This window comes from Sus scrofa, chromosome 6 (genome assembly GCF_054392235.1).
Source record: "Sus scrofa isolate SSC_HxYL_T2T_F1_AM1 chromosome 6, Sscrofa_HxYL_maternal_Yorkshire_Landrace_v2.0, whole genome shotgun sequence".
NCBI classification, from domain to species: Eukaryota; Metazoa; Chordata; class Mammalia; order Artiodactyla; family Suidae; genus Sus; species Sus scrofa.
Genome location: NC_139388.1, coordinates 88,204,767 through 88,227,285, shown reverse-complemented (window position 1 = coordinate 88,227,285; position 22,519 = coordinate 88,204,767). Strand labels below are relative to the sequence as shown.

Here is a 22,519-nt window from a genome sequence, read left to right as displayed (position 1 = left end):
GTGCACTGTGGACGGGGGCTGAGCTCCCCACCCTCAACCCTGTCCCAGAGTCAGAGTTACTTAACTCTGAAGCAATGATAGCCCCAGACCCCCTCCTCACCTGGATCCCTGACCTGGTACCCCTCAAAAGTTTCCATGCAACAGAGCTCCAGGCCCCAGACACTGAGCCAGACAGGAGCTCAGCTGACTGTCCTCAGGTTTGGAGGTGGCAGTGGTTATGGATTGGAGGTTTTCAAAGAGGAAGTGGGGCTTCTGCTTGTGGTTCCACTGTGTTTCTCTTTTTACTACATGAAGCAGCCCAGCCCTCCTGGCTCTGCTTTTCTTCCCATCCCTGAAATGATAATAGCCTTGATAGTTACTTTTTTAGCTTTTTACAGTTGCACCTGAGGCATATGGAAGATCCCAGGCTAGGAGTCAAATCAGAGTTGTAGCTGCTGGCCTACGCCACAGCCACAGCAATGTAGGATCCAAGTGGAGTCTGCAACCTACACCACAGCTCAACGGCAACACCAGATCCTTAACCCACAGAGTGAGGCCAGGGCTCGAACCCACATCCTCATGGATACTAGTAGGGTTCATTGCTGCTGAGCCATGACGGGAACTCCTAGTTACAACTTTTCATTTCAGCAACATCCAGCAAGCTTTCTGATAAGCGGACTGTCAATTCCAAGGTCTGGGTCAGGTCCTATGGGCTATATTCCCAGCAACTAGTCCAATGCCTGATACATAGTTGGCAATCAAGAAATATGTGAATGAGGAGTTCTCTTGTGGCCCAGCAGCAGATTAAGGATCTGGCATTGTTGCTGCAGTGGCTTGGGTTGCTGCTCTGGCATGGGTTGGATCCTTGGCCCAGGAATTTCTATATGCAGCAGGTGTGGCCTAAATAAATAAATAATACATGAGTGCATGAATAAATGAGTGACCGGTTCTTCGGGGTGCTTGCAGGGTGCCAGATCCTGACTCCACAGTTCATTTCTCTCATTCTTAACTTGGGCCTCTATTCATCTTTATTTTTCTGGGGGTCCTTTGGCCACTGAAGGGAGTCGAGACTCTAGCATAGCACATTTGTGGCCCTTTTTATCTCTTTACCAGGTGTCCTTCCAGCAATTCTTTCCTGATCTCTCCTTCCCCTCTGGGACATTGCAGCCCCAATTTGGGTCATGTGATCTTGAGCCAGCCCCTTTCCTTCTCTGTGTTTCAGTTTTCTTGTCTGTAAAACAGGAAAAGAAATAGCCTCCCTTTTGCAGGGTCATTGTGCTGACTGAGTTAAACAAAGTATATCAAGGTGCTTTGCCGGGTTCCTGGCACATGGTGGGGGCTCAAATACCAAGAGTTGTTCTTATTGTGATGTGTAGACTGGGGTAAGGGCAGGCTGCATTGGATGAGAGCAGTGGTCTCCAGCCAGGGAGTTAATGAAGAAAGCGATAAAACTGAATGGAGTTCCTCTCTCCAAGTGTGCTGCCTAAATTCTGGTCTTCCAAAGTGAGCCAGGAACATTCATCATCAGCTTTTAGGAAGCTGCCTTGATGATACTTGCCTGACGAGGCCAAGATTGATGGACAATATTAACAGTAACCCACATCTGTCAAGTGCTTGCATCAGGCCAGGCACCGTTCTAAGGGCTTACATGAATTACCTGAGGAATCATCAAAAGAACACTGTGAAACAAGTGCTATTATTATCCCCATTTGACAGATGAGGAAAGAGGAACAGAGGTTAAGTGATTTGCCATAAGCTCACAGAGCTGATATTAAATCCAGCAGAGCTAACATTCCTTTTTTTAAAAAACGTACATATTTTTTCTGATGATTTTCCATTACAGGTTTTTGTTTTTGTTTTTGTTTTTTTTCCTTTCTTTTGGCCTTTTCTGGGGCCACTCCTGCGGCATGTGGAGGTTCCCAGGCTAGGAATCCAATCAGAGCTATAGCCTCCAGCCTACGCCACAGCCACAGCAACGCGGGATCCGAGCCGCGTCTGTGACCTACACCTCAGCTCACAGCAACGCCGGATCCTTAACCCACTGAGCAAGGCCAGGGATCAAACCCGCAACCTTATGGTTCCTAGTCGGATTCGTTAACTACTGCGCCACAACGGGAACTCCCCATTATAGATTATTATATGAGGTTGAATATAGTTCTCTGGGCTGTACAGTAAATCCTTGTTATTTCATACGTAGTTGTGTGTGTCTTTTAATCTTACACTCTAATCCCTCTCTCTTCCTCTTTCCCCTTTGGTAACCATAGGTTTGTTTTCTATGTCTGTGAGTCTGTTTCTGTTTTGTGAATAAGCTCATTTGTATTATTTTTAGATTCCACATATAAGTGTCTTTCTGTGTCTCAGAGCTAATATACTTTGTTTTTGTTTTGTTTGTTTGTTTGTCCTTTTGCCATTTCTAGGGCCGCTCCCATAGCACATGGAGGTTCCCAGGCTAGGGGTTTAATCGGAGCTGTAGCCACCGGCCTACGCCAGAGCCACAGCAACGCGGGATCCAAGCCATGTCTGCAAACTACAGCACAGCTCACAGCAACGCCGGATCCTTAACCCACTGAGCGAGGCTAGGGATCAAACCCGCAACCTCATGGTTCCTAGTCGGATTTGTTAACCACTGAGCCGTGACGGGAACTCCTGAGAGCTAATATTCTTAACCACGCTGCATATTACCTCTGTATGGCGGTCTTAACCAGGCTTGTGCAGAACAGGGAAAAACTGGATTCACCAATAGAGAAATACTGCATATGTGGTCCATCAGAGGACATATACGTGGTCCTCTACAATGGAACACTATACAGTCAGGAAAAATAGGAGATAGATGATGTGCACGTTTTGACATGAAATGAGGGCCACGGTAGGTTGCAGTATAGAAAAAGTGGCAGAACAATACTGTCATATAATCCATTTATGTATAAAAACAAAATTTAAAAGTTCATTTACTCATTTGTAGGTTCATGAAAATGTCTGGAAGGATAAACACCAAACCATTTACATTGACCCCTGGGAAATGGAAAGAGGGGAGCTTCCATTTTTTGGTCTTTATATTCTCTGTTGTTTGGATCATTTACCACTAATCTGCATGAATTAACAGAAAGTTGAGGAGAGTAAGTGCACTGGAAGCCAGGGGTCCGAGGGCCCTGTCCACCCCTCCAGCTCTTGTCTTCTGCTCCATATGCTGCATCGTTTTGAGGACTCCCTCTGTCTTCCACTCACCCTTGAAAGCCCCTCAACCCCACTTCCTCTCCACGATCACTTCCCAGGCCCCGCTGATCTCCAAACACTTGCCTTGGCCTGGGTCTCTCACTGGGGTCCAGGCATGCATGCAGATTCCCTGCTTAGGAGGCCATAGTCCTATCCCTGGGCTATTCCGCCAGGGGATGTGGGACATGCTGACATCATAGTGAGCCAGTGACATCACAGTGGAGGCTGACGAGACAGAGGACCTGGCAGGGCCCAGAAGATGGGAGCAAGGAAGAGGTTGGCAGGTAGAGGCTGTTTTGGGTGGGAACTTGAGGGACACGAGCCCACCTCCCAAGACACTCGCAGCCAGGCCTTACAGGGATTGGAGACCTGGAAAACTCCAGGGCCATTTGCCTTTTTATTCTTAACCAAGAGTTTGTACAGACTTTTCTGAGGGTTGGGAGCAAAATGTGAGGCCAGGAGGGGGTGGAGTTGGCGGATGGAAGTCAAAGGTATGCGTGACTCCCCTGGGAGATGTGCGTGGAGTCTTCCGGGGGAACACAGAGGGGCTCTTGCTCCCCTTGATTCTGACAAGGCTGGAGGGGAGGCAGGCTGTGGCCTGGGAGGCTGGGAGGGCTGTAGCTTTGGGGAGTGGAATTCTGGTGGACAAATGGCGAGGAGTGCCGAGAAGGGGTCCTCAATAATCTGAAGGATGCTGAGAGGGCAACGGGAAGGGGGTGTGGATGGGGCTGGGAGGAGAGGATGGGGAGTGTGGGGCCACACTGGAGATGAGCTGACATTGCCAAGAGACAGTGGTGTCTGAGGGTTGGCACTAGAGTGCTCTTGGCTATTTGCTGTGTGACTCTGAGGGAGCTGCTTGCTCTCTCTGATTTTCTGCTCCTTCATCACGGGCACAATAAAACCAACCACCCAGGTTCATTGTGAAGATTAAATAAAATAGAGCTGTCTTTTTAGGGCTGCACCCACAGCATATGGAAGTTCCTGGGCTAGGGGACGAATTGGAACTGTAGCTGCTGGCCTATCTATGCCAGAGCCACAGCAACGCCAGATCCGAGCTGTGTCTGTGACCTACACTGCAACTCAGGGCAATGCCAGATCCTTAACCCACTGAACAAGGCCATGAATTGAACTGTAAATGGTGCTGCACAATCCTCATGGATACTAGTCAGGTTCATCATTGCTGAGCCACAACGGGAACTCCAAGATGGCACTTATAAGCCCCTAGCTCAGTACCAGACGCACGGTAAGCTGTAAAGGCAGCTATCTACTCTAATCCTTGGAATATTCCAGCCTGAGCCTGCTGCTTCATTTTCTATTCTGGGCATGTTTAATGCAGGATTCTTGATTTTAAGCTGTAGAAACCATTTCAGGAGGATTCGAAGAGAGAAGGAATTCAATGAAAAAGTGTTGGGGAAGCTTGGAGAAAGTTTGGGAAGGCTACAGAACCACGTCTGAGAACAGCGGGATCAAGAGAGGCTGGGAGAGCCAGGACCACACTCCCCAGCACCAGCCCGGAGAAAGGGCTTTCTTTCTTTCCTCCGCTATCCCGGAAGCTGATGCAGCACCATTTACAGAGTGGGTTCCATTGACTTGCCATCAGGGCCACTGGCTATTTTGTTGTTGTTGTCTTTTTATGGCCACACCCACCACAGATGGAAGTTCCAGGCTAGGGGTCAAATCAGAGCTGGCCTACGCCATAGCCACAGCAATGCTGTATCTGAGCCTCATCGGTGACCTACACACACCACAGCTCACAGCAATACTGATCCTTAACCCAGTGAGTGAGGCCAGGGATCGAACCTGCATCCTCATGGATGCTAGTTGGGTTCATTAACCACTGAGCCACAACAAGAACTCCGCTGCTGGCTTCTGATCACGGTCTGGATGAGCACATTTGATCTTCCTGGTCCTTGTTATGTGGCTCCATCTCGTATTGCAGCAAGGAGTTAGGAATTAAGCATGTGTCCATTTTGGCTTCTATAGTGGGATATGCCTTTGGCCTCCCTCCCGATTCTTGTGGGAGAAAGTTCCAGATGTTGGGCATCCAAAAAAACCTAACAAATGTCTACATGGGAAACAAGAATAAGTAGAGAGTTGTCCTTGCCCTGGAGATACAGACACAGAGGTCTCAGTTACATGGGCAAATGACGGTAGGAAGTGATGGAGGCCACAGTCGAAGTGGGTACACAACAGGGGCTGACCTGGCAGGGCAACATGCCCTCGCCCACAGAGGAGATGTCCTTGCGGATTCCAGGCCACCTGAGTGCCATGGCCTGGTGGAGTCTGATCCTGGACGGGGCTGTCAACCTGGGCAGACACTGCGGACACAGCCATTGGGTGGAATTTGAGTGAGGCTAGGGGCGATGCCTGCTCACAGGAATCATAAAATTGCTCAGCCTAAAAAACTGTTTCTGGGAGTTCCCGTTGTGACTCAGTGGTAATGAACCAGACTAGTATCCATGAGGATGTGGGTTCAATCCCTGGCCTCACTCAGTGGGTTAAGGATCTGGAATTGCCCTGAGCTGTGATGTAAGTCGAAGATGCGGCTTGGATCCTGTGTTGCTGTAGTCCGGCAACTGCAGCTGTGATTCGACCCCTAGCCTGGGAACTTCCATATCCTGCAGGTGCAGCCCTAAAAAAAAAAAAAAAAAAAAAAAGCCGTTTCTGGCCTAAGGAGCCTCCCTTTTGGTAGCTAGTCATGCCTTACAAGCATTTTTCTATATCCTTGAATCATCTCTTGTCCAGTGGGGGCCTCTGCGTTCTATCTGAATTAGAGAAGGGATCCTGGGATAGAGAAGCCAGAGCTGGGACCAGGAGGAGGATGACGCATACACCGCCTCCTGGGCCTGTGCTCTGTGGTTTCGGACTCCTGCTCTCTCTCCACTGCCTTACCCTGTATCCCCCTGTATTGCCTGCTCTTGTCTCTGCCCGTTCCTGTCCCTCTTGTCACCACCGTTGTCTTCCCTGCCATCATCACTGCCCACCCCTGTCTCGGGTGGGCCCCCAGCCCCAGAAACATCCTAGCTCCAGCCTTTGAGCCCCGTTCTGTCCCTCTCCTGCTCAGACATCTGGGTTCTCGGGGAACCCGTGCTAACACCCCCGCCCCATGCCACCTCCACAGCTGAAATTCCAGTAGCCCCAGTTCACTGTGGTCCAAAACGCCTGCAGAGCTGCCTCAGGCAGGTGAAGGCTGGTGGGTGGCCCACCCTTGTCAGGCCCCGTGGGGCCCCCTGCCTGCCCCCCTCTTCCTATTTGTGGCAACTTCAAATGTAGCGCCTTCCTGTCATCTCACACCCACGGGGGCCTCTGCCACAGGCAGAGGCTGGCAGCTGCCTGCCCACCTGCTTCCTTCCCCAGCCAGAGGGGCTTCTGCGGAGCCAGGTGAAGAGCCTTGCCCAGGCCACCCCTCCTCCTGGGGCGTTTTGGGACCTGGGGCCAGCTTGGGAGGAGTCAGGAAAGGGGGAGAGGACCGGGCTTTGATGGGCTGAGGCTGCCAGGCTCCAAGGGGCCCTTGAGGTTAAGGGGGGAAGGGTGGCTGCGGAGGGGAAGGGCTGTGGGGCATTTGCTGAGCTAGGTGGTCCCTGTGCTGTGCGGCCTACAGTGACAGTGGCAGAGAAGCGGGGTGCCAACCGAGCAGACAGGCAGCTGACACAGGGCAGATTCCTGTCAGGCCAGTCAGGACCAGGAACTCTGGGCACCCCCTTTCAGACCAGGCCAGCTGAGGAAGCTGAGCCTGGGAAGTCCAGGTGGCTGTCCAGAAAAGCTGTGTGGATGAGCTAGGATGCAGGGGCGCCCCTCTGTGGGGAGCCTGTGGTTGGTGGAGTCGTGAAGTCATGAGTATCCCCCCACCCAACCCAAGGAAGGTAGGGTGGGCGTCAGGCCAGCTCTGTTCCTCACATCTGATTGGTTAGTCTCCCTCCTCTTACCCCTGTCAGGAGCATAAGAAGCACCCCTGGCTTCTGAACACAGCACTGAGAGGGTCCTTTCACAACAGCCAGTCCAACTCTCCCATTTTGCAGATAGGGAAACTGAGGCCAAGAGGGGGATGACTGGCTCAAGGTCATACAATGGTTTTGTGGGGGAGCTAGCCCTCAGAGCCGGGCTCCTGTTTGGAGCGATTTCACTGCTTACCTGTGACTGATTTGTCTTCCCTGCAGGCAGCCGGAACATGAAGGAGGAACCGGCTCCAGAGTTGGGTTGTCGCAAGACCAAGCCCGCGGGGAGCACAGGAGGCTCCCTGTCCCCCGATGTGGACTTCCTGCTGTGCCAAGGTGACCAGGTAAGGTGAGGTCCCAGCCCTGCCTCTGAGGCCAGGCTCCTTGTGGAAGGAGGGGGTGTTAGGAAGAAGTGGGGGAAAATACGAAGGGACCTAGATGCCCCTGGTCCTGAACACCCACCCCTAACCAGCCACATCGTGGGGATGTGCCCTTTGAGTGCCCGAAACCTTCTCCCATGTCCCAGGGGCCAGACTCTCCTGTGGGCATGAGAAGGGCCAGGGCCAGGCAGGGAGCTGACTGTATGACCGTGGCCTGGGCCTAGGAGGGAGGAAGCTCAGGGCCAGCCCGTGGGGTATACAGTCTTTGATGAGGGTTTTCTCTTAAGTTCATTCACCTTGGCTCCATTCAAAACTTAGTAGAGGGTTGAGACGCGGTGGGATGAGGGGGGTCAGGAAGGATGGGTGGGAGGAAGAACGGGGCTAGGCGAGGGCTCTAGGGGCAGGGGGAGGGCCGTCCTGGGAGTGGACGTGTAAGTCCCTTGGGAAGGAAACAGATGAGGGAAAGGGAAGCCGTTTGAATGAGAGACGTGATAGGGGGTGTGTGTGCATTGGGGGCGGTCCTTAGATTCTCCCCTTTGGAAACCAAACTAGGGGTGGGGCCATCCCAGGGGACTTCCGGTCCCCACCAGCCTGCAAGCCGCTTCCCCCTGCCCTCCAGGTCTTCCCAGCCTACAGACCACTTCCAGACACAGCGGATGCCCACGGCCTGTCCTGTGCCAGCTGGCTATGTTCCTTGCCTCTGGCACCGGCTGGGTCTGCCCTGCTGGCCTGTCCCCAGGGCTTGGACCTGTACCTGTGTGCCCTGCAGTCGGCACCCTCGGGCACAGCCCTGAGGGGTCTCAGAGAGGATGTCTTGAGCCCAAGTAAGCCCAGGGCACTGGCCACACCTTGGTGGAGGCTGGAGGTGGGGGGCACTGTTAGGTCGGAGGATGAGAGACAGAGGGGACCCAGTGTCGCTGCTGAGAACAGAGCCTCAGACACAGTTTACTTCCACATTCTGGCCTGGAGCGCTGGCCTGGGGGTCGGAGGGGCTTTCTGGTGGTGATACTTGAGTAGAGGAGGTGGGCAGTGGTTTTCTCAAGTGTGGGTATGGGATCTGGGGCAGGTGTAGTCAAAGTCATGGGGGCTGAGTGTGGCACTGTGTCTGCCTAGAACATTTGAGCTAAAGGGGTCTATATTGTAAGACAGGAGCCCTGACTGGGAGTCAGGGAGTTGGGTGGAGTCCTGGTTCTGCTCTTCCAGCTCTATGACCTTGGGCACATCACTGAGGCCAGTGTCTTCTTCTTTGTGAGATCGTACAGAAAAGTCCGATCTTACCCCACCTACGTTCTACATCTCCAGCGTGCGGTGCACCATTGTCTTTCTCAACTTGACCTGGAGGGCAGGGACCATGCTGCTGTGTCCTTTCTTTTCTCAGCACAGAGTAAAACAGCTGAGTAAAGTGGGTTGAGTGAATAAGTGAGAATCCAAGCAAATCTACTTCTTCGTATTTACACATTTCTAGTATTTCACTCGACATCACTCTTAGTTTAACTCCTATCCCCCTGGTGGTTGCACTTGAGCCTCTCCTGCTGGCTCTTCTCTACTTACCTTCTAAGTCTTCCTATCCAGAGTCACCTTCTCTGTCCTAACCCCTCTCCCCTCCTCTCTTGCCCACTCCCCTCTCCTAGTTTCCCCCGCTGCCTCCTCTCCTGTTACCTAGTGTAGTGTTTTGATAGAACTTCCTGCCATAAGGGAAATGTTTTATACGTGTGTTGCTGTCTAATACCATGCCTGCTGAGCCTGTTTTTTTTTTTTTTTTTTTTTCTCTTAAGGGCCACACCTGCAGCATATGGAAGTTCTTGGGGTAGGGGTTGCTTCGGAGCTGGAGCTGCTGGCCTACACCACAGCCACAGCAACTCTGGGCCCGAGCCGTGTCTGCAACCCACACCACAGCTCACAGCAATGGTGTGACCCACACTGAGAGAGGCCAGGGATTGAACCCCCATCCTTATGCATGGATACTAGTTGGCCTCCTAACTCACTGAGCCACAGTGGGGGCTCCTGCTGAGCCTAGTGAAAGGGAGGAAATGAAATGTTTTTGTTTTATAGCCATGCTCAAAGCATATGGAATTTCCCGGGCCAGGAGTCAAATTGGAGCTGCAGCTGCAGCCTGCATCACAGCCACAGCAATGCCTGATCTGAGCCACATCTGTGACAAGTGCCGCCACTGGCGGCAACACTGCATCCTTAACCCACTGCGTAACCTCAAAGAGACAACGTGGGGTCCTTAACCCTCTATGCCACAACGGGAACTCCAGGAACTTTTTTTTTTTTGTCTTTTTGCCATTTTTTGGACCGCTCCTGTGGCATATGGAGGTTCCCAGGCTAGGGGTTGAATCGGCGCCGTAGCCACTGGCCTACACCACAGCCACAGCAACAGCAACAAAGGATCCGAGCTGCATCTGTGACCTACACCACAGCTCATGGCAACGCCAGATCCTTAACTCCCTGAGCAAGGCCAGGGATCGAACCCGCAACCTCATGGTTCCAAGTCAGATTCATTAACCACTGAGCCACGACGGGAACTGAATTTTTTATTGTACTTATTTTAATTACCTTAAATGTAGTCACGTGTGTCTAGTGGCTACCACTTTGGCACAGCAGATCTAGCGTTGCCCTTTATAGGATCTCATCCGGGCCCAAGATACCCAAATTTATGTCTCCAGCTCAGATCGCTCCTTTTAACTCCAAACCAGTTCAGTTGCCCACTTGACTTCTCCATCTGGATGTCGAATAGGATCCTGAACTGTTTTCTCCCCCTGGAACTGTTATACGCTGCACGAGTGTAGTCTCTTTTGCTGGCTAGGGAAATCGTAGACCAGGAAAGCCCGGAGAGGGGAGGAGCCCAGCAGGCTAGTACTCTCCCGGCTCCGAGCCAGGCAGGTTAGATGCGGAGCGGAACTCTGCCCCAGGCTGTGCAGCCCTGACCATCTTCCCTTTTCTGCTCAGGGCACCAGCCACTAAGGCCACCTGCCAGCTCCTCCAATGATGAGAAACTCCGAGCCAAGGACCTTCTGAATAAGGACAAGATGGGAAGCCAGTTGGAAAAAGCTGGCGAGGGGACCCCCTGCCCATCCTTCTCTTCTCACAACAGTTCTTCCCTAAACCCCTGGCAGAATAAAAAGAACCCCAGCCCTCTGGCTTTCTGCTCCTGCCCACCGCCCACTCCCATCTCCAAAGAGCTCCCATCCCACCTCCGCCCATTCTACCCTGCCTACCCGATTCTCCTGCCCCCACCTTACCTGGTCACTTGTGGGGGACTACCTTCTGTGCAGTGTCCCCCTCTCTTCATGCTGCCCCAAGACACCACCTATGCCACCATGGCTGTGCCCAACTTGCTGATGAATGTCAATGAGCCCAGACAGCTCAGCACCCAGGGGGAGACCCTGCCCCCCTACGCAGGGACCTCTCAAGCCTCTGGCCAAACCCAACCCTCCCCGTCCCGGAATCTAGGCCCTGCAGCCTCCAGGACCTACTCCACAGGGCTGGAGCGTGCTAGCAGGGCGGTTCCAGCAAAGCGGGCCCCGCCGGGCTCCCAGGCCAGCTCTGCCGCACTGCCTTACCCACTGAAGAAAGAAAACGGCAAGATCCTGTATGAGTGTAACGTGTGCAGCAAGAGCTTCGGGCAGCTCTCCAACCTCAAGGTATCTGCCTCCAGGTTCCGCTGCTCTCTTTGGCATCCTTCAATGACCCCCCTTGCCACCTTGCTTCTAGAATCAAGTACTTCAGGCCAGAAGGAACTCCTGGGCAACCTCTAGGGCCTGTGACCTCCTCTGGTTCATTTGGCCCCTCAGTTTCACATCCATAGAGAGGAGGCTGCTCCACACTAAAGGCTGTCTATGAGATCGACTCATTGAAGTTAAAAGTGGGGAAACTGAGGGAGGGTTTAGTCAAGGCTACTTTGATTTAATGGTGCAGTTAGGCTTTTCTTTCTTTCTTTTTTTTTTTTTTTATTTTGTCTTTTTAGGGCCACACCTGCCGCATATGGAAGTTCCCAGGCTAGGGGTCGAATCGGAGCTGTAGCTGCTGGCCTACACCACACCCACAGCATTGCTGTATCCGTGCCGCATCTGTGACCTACACTGCAGCTCACAGCAAGACCGGAATCTTATTCCACTGAGCAAGGCCAGGGATCGAACCTACATCCTCATGGATGCTAGTCAGATTTGTGTCTGCTGAGCCACAATGGGAACTCTTTTTTTTTTGGTCTTGATATCAGTCTTTCAACATATAGTGCAAACCCTGTCTTGAACAGCATTCCTCTCTGTTTCCAGTTAAGCCTCCTCTTGTTTTTGTTTTTGTTTGTTGTCTTGTTTTGGTTTTTGTTGTTTTGGAAGGTCAGGTTGGGGAACTGGCGGATGGTAGTGAGTCTAGACCACAACTCTGACAACCAGCCTTTTTCAAGTGGGATCCTACGCATCAGCACCGTGCTATCGACATTATTATAGGCATTTTCCAGCAGGGGGCGACCATGGACGCATCGCTGTGTATCAGCAGATGGGAAGCTAGGTGCAAGCTGGCACCTGCTGAAGTTGGGGAAAAGTTAGGGTTATTGGAGACCAGCCCTTCTGGTTCCTTTAGAGCATGAGTTATTAATGAGCCGTGAACCACCTGGAGACCCAGAAAACGTGCAGATTCCTAGTCCCCAGCCCCAGAGATTTTAATTCTGCTGGGCTGGGCCCCGAGAATCTGCATTCATAACATGCTCCAGGTGATGACCGTGACGCTGGTCTGTGGACCCCAGTTGAGAAGCACTGTGCAAGATATATGGGGCACCTCTTATCTGACCTGCTGCTGACTACTGCCCTCCCCTCTCCTGCAGGGCAGCAGGGAGAGTGAGGAGATCCTGGGGAACTGGCCTTTGGGAAGTTGATACAGAGTGGGGGGGGGGTGTTGAGGGGACTTGATTTCAAAAAGGAGTTCTGTGGGATGGGGGTAGAGATTTGAAGAGGACCCCTGGCCCTGCTGGGGGACTTTGGGCAGTTGGCATCATTTCTCCCACACCTGGCTCAGGTCCATCTGCGTGTGCACAGCGGGGAGCGCCCGTTCCAGTGTGCCCTGTGCCAGAAGAGCTTCACCCAGTTCGCCCACCTGCAGAAGCACCACCTGGTGCATACGGGGGAGCGGCCTCACGAGTGCCGGGTGAGAGCTTCCTCCCCCCTCCCCTGTACCTCTGCAGGCTGGTGAGGTGTCCCAGGCACCTGTAGCCTCCATTCCCCAATCAGCCAGAGCAAGTGGAGACAAGACAGGAGGCAAGGGTGGGGAAGGAGAGGGAGATGGAGGGGATGGGCCAGGATGTGATATTGGAGGTCACTCCCTGGGCCTGGAGGGGAGAATAGAACTGTAAGTCTGCGGGGGGGGGGGGAGAATGATGAGGTTGGGGGTCCTGGGGAGAGGATCCCCACTACCTACTTCCCAGCATGGTTGGAGGAGTTAATGCTGTAATGTGTGCCAAGTATCCAAACGCTACTTATAACATTGGTTCAACGTTAGCTCTCTCCCGTTTTGATCCTCACCATATCCCTTGGGAGGTCGGAAGGGCAGGGACTCTTTCTCTGCTTTACAGAAGCAGAAACAAAAGCAGCATAGTTGTTACAGTCTAGGCCACCTGGGTTCAAATCCTAGCTCTGCCTCCAACTTGCTGTGTGAGCTTTGGCTGGTGGCCTCACTCCTCTGAGCCTCTGCTTTCTCACGGTATTACAGGAGTAGTACTTAGGAAGCACTTTGTCCTGCTTCTCCAGGGTCCTGGAGAAGACTGCCCGAAACAGTTCCTGGCATGTGGCAGCTCCCAAATGTTAATCATGCCTACTGAAGCTGCAGCTCCAAGCATAAGGGTTCTATGTGATTATCTCATTCAGTCCACCATACCTATGAGCTTAGATCCATGTCCCCAGTAAGAAGAGCAAGGCTCAGAGAGGGGAAGTCACCTGTACAGGGTCATGCAGGGAGTAAATGAACCAGGATCCTAACCTGTCTGCCTGGCTCCAATGTGCCAGACACAGTGGGTCCCAGGGAGAAATCACAGGGGAAAATCTTCCAGGCCTGCATTACAAGGAGGTGGTGTCGGGGGGTGTTTCCAAGATGGGGAGGGAGAACAGAGATCCTGAGTCACCCAGGTGGGCAGAGCTGACGCCAGTGCTCATTCCCATCAGATGTGCCACAAGCGCTTCAGCAGCTCCAGCAACCTCAAGACCCACTTGCGCCTGCACTCCGGGGCCCGGCCCTTCCAGTGCAATGTCTGCCCAAGTCGCTTCACGCAGCACATTCACCTGAAGCTGCACCATCGGCTGCACTCCCCACAACCCTGCGGCCTCTCTCACACCCACCTGCCCCTGGCATCTCTCGCTTGCCTTGCCCGATGGCACCAGGGGGCGCTAGATCTTGCGGCAGCACCATCAGAGAGGCAGATGGGCTGGGACGTGAACAAGGACAAGGTGTCCTTGGCATCACGGGGAAAGCAAGGGCAGCCAGCCTGAGCAGTGGTGCCAGGACTGCCCTGGGGAGGGGGCAGGGGCTGAGCAATTAAAGGATATTGCTCTGATGAGCTGAGGCCTCCTGAGCTTCCACAGTGGGGGGAAAGGTCACCGTCTATTTGCCAGACTTCACACTGCACCTGGGAGCAGGTCAGGGGACACAGGCAGGAAGAGACTGTGCTGCACACCACGTGGGGTGGGTGCCTGCAGCCATCTACCTCTGGCTGGGTTTGGGTTCCTCTCTCTGTTTGGAACTATCTAGGACCAGGTCCTCCTCCTCAGCTCACCGATGCAGGCTGTGCTGCCGAGCACGGGACTCATTGCCCTCTTTTCTGAATAGATGCTCCAGCACCCGCCCAGATGCAGATGGATCACCTTTGGGTCTCACAGTTCCTAGAGGCCACTGTGCCCACTCAGCTGGTACTCCCAGCCAGGGTCAGGTGGCACATGCTCATTCCTCTGTACCTGCAAGGGTCTGAGCCCCCTTTGGGAGGGGCAGGGACACAAGTATGTCAGTCTTATGAGCCAGAGGCATGATGTCTCCCTGTGTGTCAGGACCTGTCATCATTAGAGGACCAAGGGCTAAAGGGGTACCATGCTTAGGGAAGGGGTAGAAGTTCTACAAGGACTACAGGCAGGAAAGAACTGGCAGAGCCTGGGGAACTGGGACCCTCCTGATGATCTTTCTCTCTGCAGTCCCAGATGATCCCCTCAGATGTGCAAGGTGTGCCACACACACACCGCTCGAGAGTTAGAGAGCATCAGGTGGGAAAGGGTACTGCCCAGGGCGGCCGGAGGTCCAGGCTCTAACCACAATCTTAGCTGTTATTAAATAATAGCTGGCCAACTTCCAGCAGGGGGCGCCGTTCACACCCCTGTGGATTTCAGATTGACTTTCCCACCAGGGTACGGGGCGAGATTCCCGCTGTGTCGTAGGGTCTCAGTGACGCAGAGAGAGCGCACTCATAATAGGGGTCCAACATGCAAGGCAAGGGCAGGGTCGGCTTCGGGCCTCCCCAGTTATCAAGGTCCAGGCTCCAAACCCACTCAGTCACCCTTTTGGCCCCGCCCAACATGCCCACCACTCGGGCTAGGCCCCCGCCTCTAGGAGATTATGCTCAGTCCCGCCCCTGGCCTCGCCCTCCTTCCCCAGGGATGGGGGTTGGGAAAAAGGCCCTTTGCTCCATCCAGCCTTCAGGCTCCCACTAGCCCCAGGCTTCTCTTTTCCGACCCACCTCGTGCAGGCCCACTTGGGGGCTGCCAGCAACCCTGTGGGCCCCTGGCGCCTCTGGAGGCCTAAAGAAGTAGCATGGACAGAGCCAAGAGCAGGACCACAGAGAGCGGGACAGGGGGGCAGGGGGATGCGTGGGGGGGGGAACGGGGATGGGGAAGGATGATTCCTGCAGAGCGCACCCCCTGCCCTGGGGCGTGGGCAGCATCTGGACCGGTTCCCCGTCTCTGGTATGGACGACGGGCGGGGCACTGTTTGCTCGAGGGGGGGCGGGCCAGAGGAGGCGTTTCTCTGCAAATGAGCGGGATCCGGGTATCCCCCGCGGTTGCAGAGCGGTCAGGTGCCCTGACTCCCTTGCCTTTTCCCCGGACTTCGCCTTTGCCATGGCCGAGCGGCGCTGGGGCCTGGGGGCCCGCCTGGCTCGCCGACTGCCTGTGCTAGGCGTCCGGAGGGATCGCAAGGGGAAGAGGACCCCGGAGAAGGCCACATCCCAGGATAGGTGAGAGGTTTGGAGGAGGGCCGCGCGGGGCGCCCCTGGGCCCATAGGTGTGGGTGTGTGTCTTAGAGTGTAGTGGAGGTTCAAATTAAGTGTGTCTGAGTGTCTGGGAGCATAAGAATATACCTGTCAGTGTGCCACGATTTTGGATGTGTGGACTTTATAAAGTTGCTGTGTTTTTTTTAAACTTAAAAAAAAAAAAAGGTTTGCAATTTCAGAGTCTGGCAGAGATAGTTGAAAGGCAAATATGGTAGCTCCTCCTGCCCCTGTGGACTTTGATTCTCACTTCGCAGGCCGGTTTAGCTCTGCTCTTCATGTCCCTTTGTCTCATGAGTATGACAGATTCCTGCATTGGCTTAAACTGCCCTGCAATGCTTAAACCCTTAGATGCCATGAAGACCTTTTTCCCTGTCATCCCAGATTGTAACAGCAATAAACTTTTATTTGCCACTTGCTCGGTGCCTTACCTGGATTATCTCATTTAATCCTCACGGCAGCTGTAGGAGGCAGGTACTGCGTGTGATTCAGATCCGGAAATGGAGCTTCAGAGAGGTGAAGTCACCCCCCCCCCCCAGTCACACAGCTGGGAAGTGGTGGAGTTGGGGCACATAAGCTTAAGGAGTCTGACTCCAGAGGCCACTTCTGGAAGCACAGTCCAGTCTGTTGCCTGGGGCCAGAGCTCTGTCTTCACCCTAAGGGCCACTGGCCATGTGACCTTGAACAAACTGCTTCATCTCTCCTGGTTCACTGAGAAGAAGGGAAAAGGCTCCCAGGATGGCCACGCTGAATGGCTGGGAGGGACAGAGCAAAGAGCACCCCGGTTGCTCACAGGCCCTGTATCTGCAAAGAACGTAGGGTGTGTTTTCTGGCACGGGGTGTTTGTGTGTCTGCATAGTTACTGTGCAATTTGTTCTGATCTTATCGTGACATAGCTGTCTCCAGCTTGCCCTGGGAGGGGCAGAGGCGTCTTGGGACCAGAGTGAGGGAAGGGGTTTGTACTGCTCCTCCGCACCAAAGAGAGAAGGGAGGCCCAGCCACGCTGCGCCTGAAGTCCTGGGTACCCACGGGTGCCCACACCCTGCCAGTGCCCTGCCTGGTAGACACACCCCCTCCCTTTACCCTGTCTAGCAGGAACCTGCCCTATAGGCCCGGATGGCACTGCTCCTCCCTTTCCACATTTGAGAGGAGGCGGGGTTGGGGTGCGGGTGAGTCAGGGGTGGGGAGGGCAGGGGAGGGGCTGGGCCTGTTCCTGGGCCAGCACGATACATCCCGTGTGTGTGTGTGTGTGTGTGTGTGTGTGTGTGTGTGTGTGTGTGTGTGTGTGTGCGCGCGCGCGCGCGCACGCTCAAGCACTTGGACTTGGTTTTCCCTGGCCATGGGAATGGCACAATCACCCAATCCCTGCTGATTGCCTGGAGTGGGGGGCAGAGTGCAGAGAGCACAGCCAGGGAACCTCCCCATCTTGCCCCCATCAGGGTGGCGATGTCCAGTCTGCCTTAGAGTGGGACCATCCTAGTGTCTTAACTCCAAGGCTTGCTTTACCTCAAGAGTGACTACAGGCAAGTCCCTTTACCACTCTGGACCTCAGTTTCCTTATCTGAAATATGGGGACACTGATATCCACCTTTTAGGGTTATCGTGTGGTGTAAAGGAGATTATGTAGGCATAATACCTAGTGCAAAGCCTGGCATAGGGAGGGCCTCAGCAAATGGCAAGCTTTTGAATTATTAAGGTACTGTCCTTTCTCTGTATTCTGGCCTTGACACAGCCAAGTTCCCATTTTGGAATGAAGCCCATCTCCGTCTCTCTCTGTCTCTGGGGGTGGAGTGGACAGCTGCGGGAAGGAGCAGAGAGGAGGCTGCTGCTTAGACACCCCCCTCACCGTCAAGGTTTCAGGAGCTCATCATGCCTGACAGAAGAGGGAGGAGGGCCAGCAGGGGGTGGGAGGGAGGAGGCTACTTCACTTCCTTCCCTGTGCTTCTTTCCCAGGCCCTGGGGTGGCCGGAGCTGCCCTGACCTGGCCCAGAGCCAGGGCAGTGCCAGCAATGTCAGCCTTGAGGTAGGAGAGACTCTGAGGGTGAGGGAGGGGAGGGGAGCAGAAGCTCTGGGAGGAGCTGGGCTGGCCCTGGGAACCCTGACTGGCAAGTCAGGCAACTGGAGCTCTCTTGTCCTTCCTCTGCCCCAAGGGTCACGTAGATCTCTCCCTGCCTCTGAAGCTCAGCTTCCCCATCTGCAAAATGGGTACAATAATGATTGTTGTGCAAAATGAGGTAACACATGTAGAACATCCAGCATAGGGCCTAGATGCTCAGGAAACAGCTTCCTAATTCCAGGGCCCCTGGGGGAGGCGTGTAGGGGCAGGACCTGTTCTCAGGACCCCTTTTTCCGCACTTCCACCTTTAGCCTGACCTCCCCCATTTTTGACCCCCTTTCTCCACTTCCTGCATGGCCCCCAGGGGGACACTGGGCCAGTGGTTTCACCTTCCGGTCACAGTTTTGTCCTCTGCAGTGGGGACCTGAGCCATGGATGGGACAGAGACAGGCCCCCCACCCTACACTGTGGAGGAGCAGAGGGTCCCTCTGGAGGTGCCTCAGGCAGCTATGTGTCCGTGGTCCTGAATGCCATCGATAATGCCTGGAGTATCAATGAGTACTCATTATCCGCCGGGCATTCTGCGTGGATCATCTCATACAGTCTTCACAGCACTCCCAGCACTTATCACGCCCATTCTACACATGGGAAAACTAAGACACAAGAAGTTATTGCAGCTAGGAAGTAACAGAGCTGAGGATCAAGCCCAGGTGGCCTTATTCCAGGCACCCACATTAATCACCCAACCTTCTTTCTTCTTCTTCTTCTTTTTTTTTTTTTGAAGGCCACACCTGCGGCATATGTAAGTTCCCAGCCTAGGGGTTGAATCAGAGCTGCAGAGGCCAGCCTATGCCACGGCCACACCATTGGGTCCCTAACCCACTGAATGAGGCCAAGGATCAAACCCTCATCCTCATGGTTACTAGTTGGGTTCATTACCACCGAGCCGCAATGGGAACTCCCCTCCTGTTTCTTGAGATGTTCGGCCACTGGGGAGTAAGAGGCTGCATTTACTTCACAGATGAGTAAATTGAGGCATTTGGGGTCAAGGGCCCTTGCTAGGAGCAATTTAACCCTAGACTTGGCTCCTCTGTTGCCAAGGACACAAGCCCATCTCCAAAAAGTGGTATTTTAGGGGAGAGCGTCCATAAGGATCTGGGGTCCTGAGCCCTCTTCCCTCCCCTCACAGCTAGGCTGGGCCCCAGGGGAAGGCGGCAGACAGAGGTCAGGGTTGTCCCTGATCTTTCGGGGAACCCTCTTCCCTGGCTCTGTCTTGTCCTAAGGACATCTCCACCCAGGTAACTCCTCCTGGTGTGTTTGGGAATCTCAGGCTGGGAGGGTCCTGGGGAGGTGGCTGCAGGCTCTCTGGAAGCCTGGGGTGGGCAGAGGCCATGGCACTTGAGGCAGGAATGCCCACGCAGCCCCTAATCCCCATGGCAGCTGGCACCAAAGGGCTGGAGGCAGGCGGACTCCTGGGAAATCAGCAGTTGCCCTGAGAGCAGGAGCCCTCCCTGTGTGACTTCAGTCATGTCAGTGTCTCTCTGGGCCTCACTTTTCTCATGTGTAGAATGGGAAGGGGTGAGTTAAATGCCAAAGGGCCTTTCCAGAGCTCTCGCTCTTTGTCCAGCTCTTGTGGCCCCAGCAGCCTCTCTGTAGGGCAGCGCTGCTTGGTGTCAGAGCTCTGGTCAGCTTCTCCTGTGCCAAGAAGGGCAGCCTGGAGGGTCAGGGGTGCGCAGAGAGCAGGGGAGAAGTGCTGTCACCTGGTCTCTGCTTTCCCACAGGCCCAAGCCCAGAGCGGCTCAGAATGGGACCTCTGGGCAGGGAGCCGTGGCTCCTGGCTTTGGAAGCGAGGACACAGCTCAGGGGGCTCCGCCGAGCCTCTGGGGCGCCTGCAGAGGCCAGCTGTGGGCAGCGCCTCTGACCTGGCCAACTATGCCTCTGCGGGACCAGAGAGCCTGGCAATGGCGGTGACCTCAGCAGAGCCTGCTCGGGCCAGGTGCCCCTCATGCCCTCTGCCATCTCCTGGACATTCAGAACAGGGGTCTCCAGGCTGTGCCTGTCTGCAACCTGCATACGTAGCCCCGGAGGTTCCTCGGAGGCCTGAGCCACCCAGCAACCTGGAAGACACGCTGCCCCGCCCAGCATCCTTCCCCAGGGCAGAGGGGACAAAGGGCAAGCCTGCCAGCCTGGGGCCAGCCCTGCCAGAGACCGCCCAGACCCTACTCAAGCGTCCCTCTGCCAGGAGGACCCGCTACCACATCACCGTCACCCTGCAGGGGCGTGGGCAAGCACCTGGGGAGGAGAGTGAGGAGCCCAAACCGGCCCAACCAGCTCTCCACCCCTGCGGCCCTGAGGAATCCAAGGGCTGGCAGGAGCCTCCCGAGGGGCCCCGCCCCATCACAGGGTGCCTGACTGACCTGCCTCAGGAGCCCCGGCTGAGAGCTCCACCACATCAGGGGAGCACGGCCCAGCGGCAGGAGCTCCAGACTGGCCAGACCCCTGGATCCCCGCAGAGACGGTAAGTAGACTTCGGTCCCCACGTGGGGCGACTCGGGGAGGGGACACTGGCCTGGCTGCCCTGTCTTGAGTCTCGATCTTGTCTCCTGACCTCTTTGACTCAAAGCCCATTCATTCAGCTCCCTGGTCGTGAGCTGACTCTGCCATCCCCTGCCCTTCCCAACTCTGCCCTCCTTTCGCTCCCCTCACCCACAGGCTACCTCCTGGAACCCACTGCTGCTCTCCCCCCCTCCCCCAGCTCCCATCCACCTGAGGAAGGGGGTATCCTGTCGAGGAGAGGATGGAGGAGGGGTCGCCTTATCCTCAGCAACACCCACCACTCCCTCGTTCTGTTCAGGAGGCCATATTCCCAGCTGCCGAGGTTCTCAGCCAAAGTGCTGGATGTCCTGGGGCAAGTTGCTTAACTTCTCTGGGCCTTGAGTTGTCAAGTAGATTTGGTAGCTGGAGACGAGGAAGTAAGAAGTCGTTACAGGAAAATACTTTGAACTCCAGAGAGTTGGGCTGCCGAAATGCCAGGGATGCTTGTTAACAACGCCTCAGTCGCAGCAATAATTACCCCATCTGGCTCTGTGGTGGCGGCCCACAGGGAACAGGCACTGAGGTTCCCAAGCATCAGTTTTTATTTGTGTTGAAGTGATGCTCCTGAATCTGTCTGATGGGCTTGAGGTGGAAGGAGGGGACCCCTAAAACTCACCGAAGAGGGGGTGAACATGGAACCTCTCTAGAAGCACCAGGAAGGGCACTGGGCCATAACAGTGCTCTGAAAACTTCAAAGGGTGGCTGTCCTTTATGGTCTGTTTTCTAAACATAATTCTCTTTAATCCTCATGACAGCTCCATGATGTAGGACTGCTCTTCACTCCCTCACCCCAATTACAATAGAGAGGCCCAATTACAAGGCTCAGAGAGGTTTCATCACTTGCTCAAAGTCAGCTAGAAAGTCAAAGGGCCAGAATTGGAACCCAGGTGCCTGTGTTCTAACTACTTCTCTCTCCTGTCCCTCCCGGAGGCTTCCGTGGCCCTGTGCTGACAGTGGAGGGTTGAGTGTGGTTGCTGTGCAGGCTCCAGAGCTTTCTGTAACCTTGTGGAGGTGGACTTGGCAGCTCTGTGTTAGCAGAGGCAGCATCAGGAATGCCCAGGGCTCTGGGCAGAAGGCAGGGTAATGCTCCTGTGGCAGGAAGTGGGGATGTGGGACCCAGGTTGGCTCAGAGACCTGGGAGGTGGGGGTGTGCCCCCACTGGGGGAGAAGGGCTGCCGAGAGAGGGAGGGCGGGTGGGCAGGCAGGCCTTGGAGAGGAGAAAGGAAACAGCATTAGGTTTAGCTGGGGGACTCGGGCTCCCTCTGCCACACCCTGACTATTTTGGGCACAGGTGGATAATAACAGACTCGCAGGAGGGGAGGGCCGCTTAAAGAGGAAGGAAGCAGACCTCCAGGGATGTCATCCTTCTCTGTTTCCTTTCTGGGGAAGGGTTCTCTGGGCCAGATTGGCAAATATGGGGGGGGGGAGGGCGGGGCACCGTTGGGGCCACAAATGGGAATGCGTAAGATGTATATGCATCCAAGTCTGTGTGTTTGTTCAAGTGAGGGTAAATTTCAAGGAGATGAGGGTTGGGGGCTGTGAACTGACCAGGGTGTGTGTACTGTGAATGTGTGTGCATGTGGCATTGTGGCTCTGTGTTTCTGTGTGTGTTTCTGTGTGTCTTACCTATCTGCTGTGACTCTGACTGTGTTTGTGTGACTGCGTAGGTCTGGGTAAGTATCTGTGGGTGTTTTTGTGCCCATGTGGTTCTGTGCATCTGTGCTGTGTGTGCCAGTGTGACGTGGCATGTGCCTGTGGGCCTGTGGGCCTGTGGACCTGTAGACTGGTTTGGCCTAGTTTGGGGGTGACTCACAGGTAAGCGGGGAGAATCCAGGACTTGTTGGGTAAGACAAGGCTCTTTCCCACACTCCCCCCGCTCCCAGCCTCTCCCTTTCCCAGCCTCACACACCTAGTTTAGAGGTCACAGGTTACCCTGCTGACAAATCCACCTCTGGTCCAGGGTCCCTGGAGAAAAGAGGGCTCTGGAATGGGCATTTCTGCTGGCCTAGGATAGGCCACCTGGGTCATTGGGGTGTATCTACAGAGCAAAGACAAAACCGGGGAGCTATCGGCAGGCAGATTCTAGCAGAGTATGAAGAACATTCTAGCAGTCATGACTATC

General features: G+C 54.6%; 2 protein-coding genes across 10 annotated transcripts in view; both read left to right on the top strand.

Moving 5' to 3' along the window:
- The first annotated feature begins 3,398 nt into the window (after nucleotides 1-3,398).
- On the top strand, nucleotides 3,399-16,164 carry ZNF683 (zinc finger protein 683). Of its 7 annotated transcripts, none has more exons than XM_084963431.1 (6): nucleotides 3,399-3,476; nucleotides 7,350-7,471; nucleotides 8,127-8,331; nucleotides 10,460-11,154; nucleotides 12,524-12,652; nucleotides 13,663-16,164. In XM_084963431.1, exons 1-6 carry the CDS (start codon nucleotides 3,452-3,454, stop codon nucleotides 13,984-13,986), a joined length of 1,500 nt encoding a protein of 499 aa, XP_084819557.1. In that variant the 5' UTR covers nucleotides 3,399-3,451; the 3' UTR covers nucleotides 13,987-16,164. The 7 variants fall into 7 exon arrangements, with proteins under 7 accessions (XP_084819557.1, XP_084819562.1, XP_084819558.1 ...); XM_084963432.1 differs by having other exon boundaries at nucleotides 3,447-3,683; XM_084963433.1 differs by lacking the exon at nucleotides 3,399-3,476 and adding an exon at nucleotides 6,798-7,055.
- The window catches only part of CRYBG2 (crystallin beta-gamma domain containing 2), a 30,684-nt gene continuing 23,510 nt past the window's right edge, over nucleotides 15,346-22,519 (top strand). Inside the window, exons 1-3 of one of the 3 annotated variants that reach the window (XM_084963423.1) lie at nucleotides 15,346-15,713; nucleotides 17,700-17,769; nucleotides 19,584-20,320. In XM_084963423.1, the coding sequence (XP_084819549.1) occupies nucleotides 15,367-15,713; nucleotides 17,700-17,769; nucleotides 19,584-20,320 (1,154 nt within the window). In that variant the 5' untranslated portion in view covers nucleotides 15,346-15,366. The remainder of the gene's footprint in view (nucleotides 15,714-17,699; nucleotides 17,770-19,583; nucleotides 20,321-22,519) is intronic. The other 2 variants (XM_084963422.1, XR_014807334.1) reach the window with 2 other exon arrangements.

What these genes read in the sequence shown, in the direction of transcription:
- ZNF683 (XM_084963431.1), top strand. Translation starts at nt 3,452, where the DNA reads ATGGGAGCAAGGAAGAGGTTGGCAG. An exon ending in TGCTGTGCCAAGGTGACCAG is followed by an intron (nt 7,472 to 8,126) that starts GTAAGGTGAGGT and finishes CCTGCCCTCCAG; the next exon opens with GTCTTCCCAGCCTACAGACC. An exon ending in GGCAGCTCTCCAACCTCAAG is followed by an intron (nt 11,155 to 12,523) that starts GTATCTGCCTCC and finishes CACCTGGCTCAG; the next exon opens with GTCCATCTGCGTGTGCACAG.